Source organism: Nicotiana tabacum, chromosome 8 (assembly GCF_000715075.1).
Source record: "Nicotiana tabacum cultivar K326 chromosome 8, ASM71507v2, whole genome shotgun sequence".
Classification (NCBI taxonomy): Eukaryota; Viridiplantae; Streptophyta; class Magnoliopsida; order Solanales; family Solanaceae; genus Nicotiana; species Nicotiana tabacum.
Window position 1 is genome coordinate 141,662,402 of NC_134087.1, and position 11,101 is coordinate 141,673,502.

Consider the following 11,101-nt stretch of genomic DNA (forward strand, 5'->3'; position numbering starts at 1 on the left):
TTAATTATAGGACTAAAAAGTAAACTATTTAAAAAATTTCCAAGACAAAAAAACATGGTGTTGCTATTTATTTTATTTCTATTTTCTGCAATGGGTAAAACACTTATTATTATTTACAAAAGCTTAGATATTTTCCTATTTTGTGAAAACATGATTTGGAATACAAAATGCTTGAAAAATCCACACACAAAATTTCGGAGAAATGGCGCCAATTCATTCTTCGAAAAATAAAAAAGAAAAGGCGTTCCCGCCTCTTCACCTTTTTTTCCCACCAAATGCATTGAATAAAATGCCACTTGGACTTCTTAAATAATTATTACACATAATATCGCAGTGCGTGTTAGGGTAGTTAAGAGCGAGAAGAAACATTGAGGAGCTATTTGACGGAGATTTTTCAGACCCATAAACTGTTTACGAGAAATCTTTGAAAAATAATCGAAAAGGATAAAGTGGGTTGCTCTTAATCAGTAGGTTTAAGGTCTTGATCTAAAGATTCTTCCCCAGATCTCAGAAATGGGTTCCCTGGCGGGGTTGGATAAGCCGGATACTGATGCTGCTGGTAATTTCTCCCTTTTTTCTTCTTCTTATGTTTTATTGTTTTATTTAATTGGTAGGGTTTTGGGCGTATCTATCTTTTTTGTACTTTCTGAAATGGGGTTTTAACAGCTGAAGAAATTGTGTTTTTTTGGTTGCATTTTGACCATATATGTAGTTGCTGTTGTGTAGTGCTTGTAAGAGGGTATTTCATATTTGGAGTTGTGAATGTAGAGGTTTTCATGGGTAAGACCAGTTATGTAGTTATGGAATATTGGATTCAGGAGTAGATTTGGTTACAGGCATGGTACTTTGGATGCATGAACTGATTACGCTAATGTTTCAGAACGTAGATTTGTTTGTCTGTGCTGATTGTTGGGTTGTTACTGTGCTTTCTTCTTCTTGTTGAGAAGAAAATCTTTAGAGTTTAAGTTGATTAATTAATAAGCTCAATTGATCACTTTAACAACAATAACAACAACTTACCGAGTGTAATCTTAGAAGTAGGGTCTAGGAAAGGTAGAGAGGCTGTTTGTAGTACTATAAATAAAAGAGCGTGTCAGGTTGGATGTTAGTTGGCCTCTTCACAGTTTGAAGTACTTAACCCCCCCCCCCCCTCCCAAACAAAAAAAAAGGGAAACATAAATTTGAGATTTGGCACATTTGTACTGAGGCTAGTGCATTGACTATGTATCTTACTATTGTTTGCCTCTTCACTAGTAGAAAAAAGAGTAGAGCGGTGCATGAAGCATCCCCCTTCATGCATGGCCGAAGTTAGAATGATAATTAATTGAGTGTTTGTGGTATCATTTTGGTGACATAGATTTGAGGCACATGTTCGTTCAAAGTATTTAATTTCAAAAGTTCCTTACTGTGTTTTATGAGCCTGAGCGATTGCATTTAATGAGCTGTGATCTCATGGTGGGATTTTATTTGGAAACATTTATGGTTGTATTTGAATTATACTTCTTTTGGCAATAAAGGGGAAGTTTAATTCAGAATAGCTCTTTATGACTTTTGAATGATAGTAGAGTACACACCTCCAAGGGTTCATGGCGTTTAGTTTTGTCCTCTCTGGAAAAAGATACTAATCTGATCTTTTGTCAAGTTTTTGATGTTTACTTGACTGTATTGATAACTGAAGTTGGAACTCTCATTTGTGATGTAATAGCATTATTGGTGTATGGGGCCTTGTCCCTCATCGACCAAACACGAGGGTTTTGACAGTTTATAAGCTCCCCCCCTCTTTACTTAGGCGAGGCCTCTTTTAATAGAAAAATCCGCAACGCCCATGCATAAAGGGAAAATACGTTGTGGTGATTGGTTTCTTAATTTAAAATTAACAAATATTGCTGTTTAGTGGAATGAATGACCATCTGCTGCTAACCAGGCCCTTCTTCTGGGGGGACCCTATTGGTGAATGAAACCTTCTTACACATTGATGAAAGATGAGGGTTTGGCTCCTATCTCTACTTTATGATGTGCCTTTCTGACCTGTGCCTAGGCAGGTGAATACATTGTGGGGAAAGGTCCACTAATTAGAGCATCAACATGCACTTTATTCTGAATGCCTGCTTAGTTGAATAAGTTGGAGGTGAGTGGTAGGAAGACATACTATGAGTCTTGTCTAGTGTTGGACAAGTAAATCTGTAATTTGTTTCCTCTGCACGGAGATAATTGATAATGACTTAGTTTTGGTTCATGGAAGTTGGAAGAGTGTCGGATAGATGGAAATTTGTTTTTTCATTTGAGGTTTTAGAAGTGGTGGCTGATGTAATATTAGTGAGGTTAACTTTTATATTCCCCTTGGACCGAAGAAGCTAACCTAGGACATATAGTTGAATTTACTGAAATTCATTAGCTAAACTGCCATCACTTTTGCTGCTTGCCCACTGGCCTCTACCATTTCCTCCTAATTATTCATGTTTCCTAGTTGTGGATTGTAATTTAACTTATTTTTCTGTGTAAAAACTACTGTCATTTAACCTCTACCAAATTCTTTCAAAGAAAAACCTTCTTCCTACTCAAAATAATCTAGTAAAGGTATAAATGTGTTAATACTGTTCAGAAGATGTGAACATGAAATTGAATATTACATGCACGTCAAATATTATGAAACATTAAATTAATATAAGATCTTGAATTTTGAAATTGGTAGACAGTAGTGTTAATGTGTCATATTATTGCCTTCAAATCAAAGGAAGGAGGCATTTTGGAGTGTAATGACATGTAAACTTAATTATGATCCTAGGAATATATTTTAACTGTTTGTACAGAATTGCAATGTTGGCACCATCATGCCTTAAACATGTTCTTTTCACTTGCTAGTTGCTGAGCCATTGCAGGTTCTCATTAATAGAACTACCAAAACTGGAGTTGCTTTCATCTCGATTGAGTATTTGAATTAAAGCTCAAAGAAAGGTTCTGTTTTGAGCTAGTTTCTAATAAATTTTTAAATCATTTCATAAAAAAACTCTATCTATTTCAATTTATATGACATTCTTTCTATTTTAGAACGTACCAAAATGTTTGAACCGTTGACACCAACCTGTTGTGCTGTGTAAGTTTCACAACTTTCAAGTTTTCAAATTCATATAAACTTTTGAACATTTGATGTGATGTTTTGTTATGAAACCAACTTTTTAACCACAAGTTAAAACGTTTTTCCACTACCACAACTAGTATAATTCATAAATTTGTTCAACATCTTAAACTTTGTGTCCAGTTATACAAATAAAAGAAGTGTAGTAAATTTAGGTTTGCACTTATGCGTTAATAGCACACCCAGTGGCATATGTAGGAATTTCGTAAGCAATGTCAATATTTGAAAAAGTGAACAAATGAATAAATTACTTACTGTAATGGCAAGCGGTGGCATTTTTTATATTTATACCCAATATTTTAATTTTATTTATTATTTATACATACACATTACGAAAAAATTCGACGAAGTGGTGTCACGTGACACCTCTTTAAGCAAGTTTCCTACGCCCCTGTGAACACCCTCATTGTAATATGTAGACACCCCAACCCCAATCTCTTAGTGAATGCACTTTATAGATTTGTAGTAAATTTCCTCATTGCTTCTTTGTTATGTCCACAAAAAGAATTTGTATTAAGCGTAGGATTATTTGCTCTATTGTTTGTATGTGCTATATCTTTGTTATTTTCTGTGTTTGTAGAAATGAGAGATGGTTGGCATCTCCTCCGATAGGGATGGGAAAGCTCTTTGAGTTTTACCTGTTACCAGACACTATATCTCTGTACTAGCCTCTTAGTTAGTTCTGAAGGTATTCAAAACTTAAGAAATTTGCACGGTGCAGTAACTTATGTGCTACTGACAGCTTTTAGAGTTGCCTAAGCAACCTTTAGCCTAAAGGGTCTATACTCTTGAAATGGCAAATGTTTAATGCACCTTGTATGAGTTGGCTAATGCACATGCTCGTTGCGTTTTTGCCTTGTGTATGTCATGCTTCTTGGTATTTAGGTCTTTCGGCTTACTACTTATTGAATGGGATGTTGTTTGACTGCTTGTCCAGTTCAAATATTGAGCATTCTTGGCGTAACTCTGGATGCTGCATTTTCTTTAATTTGCTGCTTCTTTTGGTGTTCATTTTCAATTCATGCTTTTCAATATGACTCCCTGCCTCTCTCACTGCGAAGTTCAGAAGGCTTCTTTTGTAGCTTCTGGTCCTACCCTGTACAAAGTTTCCTTAAGAGTGCTTTGACTTTGCTGTGAGAGCATCTGGGAGAAATATTTTTGATCTTCTATGGCTTATTCTTTTTTCCACTTCTTTTGCTGGTTAATCAGGACACAAAAAGGGGAAAAGCAGACAAGATTCTGTGTCAAAAAGGAAGGCACCTGCAACTGACAAGAAGGAAAAGAAACAGCCTGTTTCTGAAGCTATTGAGGAGCCCACTGCTGCATGCAAAAGGCCCAAGCGAGCTGCTGCTTGTTCAAATTTTAAAGAGAAAACTGTTCATTTATCAAAAAATTCTTCAGTCATTGAAACAAAGAAGTACCAATGTGTAGAGGAAGAGGTTGTGGCTATTCGGTTAACTGTGGGTCTACAGGATTCTCAGCGACCCTGTAGAAGACTAACAGATTTTATCTTTCATAACTCGGAAGGAATACCACAACCTTTTGAAATGTCTGAAGTTGATGATCTATTTATTACTGGTCTCATTTTACCACTTGAGGACAATATTGACAAAGAAAAGGCAAAAGGAATTAGATGTGAAGGCTTTGGGCGTATTGAAGAATGGGCTATCTCTGGCTATGAAGATGGAACTCCTATCATATGGATCTCAACAGAGACAGCTGATTATGATTGTAAAAAACCCTCAGGTGGCTATAAGAAGTTTTATGACCACTTCTTCGCCAAAGCTACAGCTTGCATTGAGGTTTACAAAAAGCTGTCGAAATCTTCTGGAGGAAATCCTGATTTAAGCCTTGATGAGTTGCTTGCAGGGGTTGTCCGAGCAATGAGTGGTTTAAAATGCTTTTCAGGTGGTGTATCAATCAGGGACTTTCTCATTTCTCAGGGAGAGTTTGTCTATAAGCAACTTATCGGTCTGGATGATACATCAAAGAAGACTGATCAGCTTTTTGTTGAGTTACCTGTCCTGGCTTCCCTTAGAGATGAAAGCAGCAATCAGGAAATGCTTTCACAACCAGAGCCTTTATCATTTGGTAAGACTCTAACTATAGGTCCAAAAGTAGGCAAAGGAGAAGGCAAGAGAGATCAATCTGATTTAACCACTGGTCCAGAACAAGAAGAGGAAGATCTGAAATTGGCCAAACTGTTACATGAACAGGAGTACTGGCACTCCTTGAACCAGAAGAAAAGCCGTAGTACATCTTCCTCATCTAGCAAATTTTACATCAAGATCAATGAGGATGAGATTGCAAGTGATTATCCTTTACCTGCATATTACAAGACATGTAATGAAGAGACCGATGAGTATATCGTCTTTGACAGTGGGGTTGATACATACTATATTGATGACTTGCCTCGCAGTATGCTTCATAATTGGGCATTGTACAACTCAGACTCAAGACTAATTTCTTTAGAGCTCCTGCCTATGAAACCATGCGCTGATATTGATGTAACCATATTTGGGTCTGGAGTGATGACTGCTGATGATGGATCTGGATACAATGTTGATGCTGATGCTAATAACTCCTCTTCAGGTGGTTCTGGATCAGCTGAGATTGATGGAATGCCAATTTATTTGAGTGCAATAAAAGAATGGATGATTGAGTTTGGGTCCTCGATGATCTTTATATCTATTCGGACTGATATGGCCTGGTATTATGATTATCCTCTTAGTGGTTGAATTATTTTGCAACTACTTCCTTTGCTATGCCAATTACTGGGCTGCTTTCTTTATTTTTTGCTGTTTTTTTGTCCTTTTTATTTTGGTTCAGCGGATTCATTGTAGATGCTTTCCTCATGCATACTATTTCTCTTCAGGTATAGGCTTGGGAAGCCATCAAAACAGTATGCTCCTTGGTATGAACCAGTCCTAAAGACTGCGAAGCTGGCAGTGAGCATTATTACTTTGTTAAAGGAACAAAGTCGTTGTGCTAGACTTTCTTTTGGAGATGTCATTAAAAGGGTTTCAGAGTTCAAGAAACACCATCCTGCTTATATATCATCTAATACAGATGTGGTGGAAAGATATGTGGTTGTACATGGACAGATTATTCTGCAGCAGTTTTCAGAATTTCCTGATGAAAGCATTAGGAAATGTGCATTTGTGATTGGCCTCTCAAGGAAAATGGAGGAGAGGCACCATACAAAATGGTTGATTAAGAAGAAGAAGGTTGTGCAGAGACATGAACAGAACTTAAATCCTAGAGCATCTATGGCGCCATCTGTAAAAAGGAAAGCTATGCAGGCTACTACAACAAGACTAATCAACAGAATCTGGGGGGAGTACTATTCCAATTACTCACCTGAGACGTCAAAGGAGGTTGTTGCTTGTGAGGTGAAGGATGATGAAGAAGCAGATGAGCAGGAGGAAAATGACGAGGATGATGCTCAAGAGGAGAACTTGGAAGTTTCAGAGAAAACTCATACACCTTGCTCTACAAGAAGGCATATTAAGTCACGTTCTGACAGCAAAGAAATAAACTGGGATGGGGAATCCATAGGTAAAACAGCGTCTGGTGAACTGTTGTTTAAAAAGGCTAGAATTCATGGAAATGAGATTGCTGTTGGAGATTCAGTTCTGGTGGAACATGATGAACCAGATGAACTTCCTTCTATTTACTTTGTCGAATACATGTTTGAAAAATTGGATGGTAGCAAAATGCTCCATGGAAGAATGATGCAACGGGGATCTGAAACTGTACTTGGAAATGCAGCTAATGAAAGAGAGGTATTTTTGATCAATGAATGCATGGATTTGCAACTAGGAGATGTCAAAGAAAGTGTAGTTGTCAGTATCAGGATGATGCCATGGGGACATCAGCATAGAAAAGCGAATGCTTATGTTGATAAACTTGATAGAGCAAAAGCAGAAGACAGAAAGAGGAAGGGATTGCCATCCGAATTTTATTGCAAAAGCTTTTATCAGCCTGACAGAGGTGCTTTCTTCAGACTTCCGTTTGATAAGATGGGTCTTGGTAATGGCTTATGTTACTCCTGTGAGTTGCAGCAAATTGATCAGGAAAAGGAATCTTTTAAGTTGGATATGTCCAACTCCAGTTTTGTATATCTGGGGACTGAGTATTCAATTGATGACTTTGTTTATATACACCCTGATCACTTTGCTGTAGAAAGAGGGGGAAGTGGAACTTTCAAAGCTGGGAGAAATGTGGGGTTGATGGCCTATGTAGTGTGTCAACTAATAGAGATTTCTGGTCCCAAGGGATCTAAACAAGCTAAAGTAGATTCTACCAACGTCAAAGTCAGGAGATTCTTCAGACCAGAGGACATTTCTTCAGATAAGGCATACTCTTCTGATATTCGGGAGGTATATGCTACTTAATATACCTTATCTCCCCCACAAATAGCTGGTTAGAGTTGTAATATATATCACTCTTGCTATGTCATGTTAGGAAGTCTGTTTAATCAGCCAAGTAATTATTAGGGTATTTTAAGGTTCCTACATAAAGCTTCTAGCACTGCTGAATTTTTTTGATTGCTGCTTTCTAGATCTACTATAGTGAGGAGATACATACAGTTCCCGTAGAAACAATTGAAGGTAAATGTGAAGTGAGGAAGAAGTATGATATTCCGTCTGAAGACGTCCCTGCCATCTTTGACCATGTCTTCTTTTGTGAATATTTCTATGATCCATTGAATGGATCCCTCAAACAGGTACCCATTTCTTAATTTCTAGCGGCAATTGGTCTAGTTCTTTCTAGTGCAATGCATTCTACCACTTTTCATTTTATCAACCCTAATTGCTTTGGATTCTACTATTCTTGTGAAGTCTAATCTGTGTACTGTTGAGCAGTTACCAGCTCAGGTAAAGCTGAGATTCTCAAGAGTTAAACTAGATGATGCTGCATCTAGGAAGAGAAAGGGAAAAGGCAAGGAAGGAGAGGATGAACTGAGAGTTGGGCAACTAAATGTAGCTTCTCAACAGAATCGTTTGGCCACACTAGATATCTTTGCTGGTTGTGGTGGCCTGTCTGAGGGGTTGCAGCGTTCGGGTAACTACCTTCTCTCTCTGCTCATGTGTAGTTTTAAATGGATGTAGTTCGAACTTTTGGTCTGAAAGTTTCATTCTTTCAGGTGTCTCAGATACAAAATGGGCAATTGAATATGAAGAGCCTGCTGGAGATGCGTTTAAACTTAATCATCCAGAGGCAAAGGTGTTCATACAGAATTGCAATGTTTTTTTGAGGTATATAATCTTTACCCTTTCCTTTGTGAACATTATAATCTAAATACATAACAGTAGTAACCTAATAATGGTTCAATTCAGGGCTGTCATGCAAAAGTGTGGAGATGCTGAAGACTGTATCTCAACTCCAGAGGCTTCTGAATTAGCTGCAGCAATGGATGAGAGCGAACTGAATAGTTTGCCACTGCCAGGACAAGTGGACTTCATAAATGGAGGCCCTCCTTGTCAGGTTTGTTCACATCTATCCTGATGTTTACTAAACCTTGTTATCTTATAATGGTGGTACATGTTCTTTTTGCAGGGGTTTTCTGGAATGAATAGATTTAATCAGAGCACCTGGAGTAAAGTTCAGTGCGAGATGATTCTGGCATTTTTATCCTTTGCTGATTATTATCGGCCTAAGTTCTTTCTCTTGGAGAATGTTAGGAATTTTGTGTCATTCAACCAAAAACAAACATTTCGCTTAACTGTTGCTTCCCTTCTTGAGATGGGTTATCAGGTATATATATATATATATATGTGTGTGTGTGTGTGTGTGTGTGTGTGTGTGTGTGTGTGTGTGTGTGTGTGTATTGCTTATATTCAAAGCTGAGAATCAACTTTCTTGTGATAAGGTGAGGTTTGGCATCCTTGAAGCTGGAGCGTTTGGAGTTCCTCAGTCTAGGAAGAGAGCATTTATCTGGGCTGCTTCCCCAGAGGAGATTCTTCCAGAGTGGCCAGAACCAATGCATGTATTTGGTGTCCCAGAATTAAAAATCGCATTATCTGAAACTTCTCACTATGCAGCTGTGAGGAGTACTGCTAGTGGAGCTCCATTCCGTTCGCTTACTGTCAGAGACACAATTGGAGATCTTCCTGCTGTTGGCAACGGAGCATCCAAGACCTGTATAGAGGTACTAAACATGAGAATTCCTTTGAAACTCCTTTCCCTTTGAAAGAGGGGAATGCTTCTTTTATTTCTATAGGATATATAAGTCAATCATGTCAGAGCCTTGTTCTTACCTTGCTATTCATGTTAATGCAGTATCAAGTTGACCCGGTATCCTGGTTCCAAAGGAAAATTCGGGGCAACTCAATAACATTATCCGATCACATTACGAAAGAGATGAACGAGCTTAACCTAATCAGGTGCCAAAGAATTCCTAAGCGGCCAGGAGCCGACTGGCGTGACCTTCCGGATGAAAAGGTGCTGTGTGCGGTGCTTTTGACAAAATAAAATCTCCTTTTTTTTATTTGAGGGTGTATACGATATTTGCCTTTCGGGTTGCAGGTTAAACTATCTAATGGTCAACTGGTTGATTTGATTCCGTGGTGCCTGCCTAACACTGCTAAGAGGCACAACCAGTGGAAGGGGCTCTTTGGGAGGTTGGATTGGGATGGGAACTTCCCCACTTCCATTACTGACCCCCAGCCGATGGGTAAGGTGGGGATGTGTTTTCATCCCGACCAAGACAGGATTGTTACAGTTCGTGAATGTGCGCGTTCTCAAGTAAGTCCTACAAATCCTTGGATCTTACAAAATTAACTCAATTATCTATCTATATTTATTATATTAGAAGATAAAAAAATATTCTAAGTGAATTGTCTTTGATTAATTATGTTTCTTTTGGTATTCATTTAAACAAATGACAACTCCCTATACTTTTCTATATTCTAAGTTGCTTACTGTAAAATATTAACTTAATGTAGACATGTTAAAACTTAGCATTTGATAACTTGATTTACATGTTCTTGTATACATATTTTATTGATTCAGTAGGCACTTGATCTTAGCCAAAAGGCCTAGAAAGGTATTGGTTCACTAGGCACACGTGCAACGCACATACACTAAAGCTAGCATTTTAAAATATCTGAAGACACTTGAGGCAAGAGTTTGAGGTGAAATTTTGTGTAGCTTTTTCTTCAAAGCATGATAATCCGGAACTTCTAGCTTCCTTACACATGCATATTTTGGATATTCAATGACTGGAAGAGAACAGTTTCTTTTCCCATGATTTTGTTCCTTTGGGTGTCTCTTTGTGCAATGTATGTGATATACAGGCCTTTGACAGGATTATTACAATAATATACTATCATCTATTGCAGGGTTTCCCAGATAGCTATCAATTTGCTGGTAACATTTTACACAAGCACAGGCAAATAGGAAATGCTGTTCCACCTCCTTTGGCATATGCATTGGGAAGGAAACTTAAGGAAGCTGTTGAGAGCAACAAGAGGTCCACTTAGAAGTTTGTAAATTTTGTGGAACAAGAGATGAGTGGTCATACTGCACCTGAATTTAAGCTTTCAAATTTACATGTCAAACAGCATGATTCACATGTCAATTTTCTGTTGTACAAGATAGCTTATTTCCATTCACAGTGAGAAGTGAGAACAGAACAAATGTTCATCGAGGGACCTTGGAAAATCAATGTTACATAAAAGCTTTCGTGCGTTTACATGTTTTTTTTGAAACAGGTGATAACCGCACACATATACTTAATCAAGGCGATTTCAAACTTTTCTGTGGACTTAATCCACATCGGCCGAGCATTTCTTCATTTAGTTGATGTGCAATATGATTTTCTCTAGAGGCTTACATGGGGTTCGTTGCATTTGCACCCCTAAAGAATACATTGTTTTGGCAAAATTGGGGAGCTAGGATAGGGTATATATTACAAAATAGTGGATACTTTAGGGGCGCAGAATGCAACGAACTCGCTTA

The 11,101-nt window shown here is 37.9% G+C and overlaps 1 protein-coding gene and 1 pseudogene across 1 annotated transcript; both read left to right on the forward strand.

Moving 5' to 3' along the window:
• The first annotated feature begins 157 nt into the window (after window positions 1–157).
• LOC107774645 (DNA (cytosine-5)-methyltransferase 1B) lies at window positions 158–10,835 on the forward strand. Its single transcript, XM_016594252.2, has 12 exons — window positions 158–559; window positions 4,346–5,846; window positions 6,012–7,518; window positions 7,701–7,865; window positions 8,005–8,203; window positions 8,286–8,397; window positions 8,479–8,626; window positions 8,699–8,896; window positions 9,012–9,290; window positions 9,422–9,583; window positions 9,668–9,886; window positions 10,483–10,835. Exons 1-12 carry the CDS (start codon window positions 514–516, stop codon window positions 10,621–10,623), a joined length of 4,677 nt encoding a protein of 1,558 aa, XP_016449738.2. The 5' UTR covers window positions 158–513; the 3' UTR covers window positions 10,624–10,835.
• Window positions 3,707–3,799, forward strand: LOC142163692 (U6atac minor spliceosomal RNA; annotated as a pseudogene).
• Window positions 10,836–11,101: the final 266 nt, after the last annotated feature.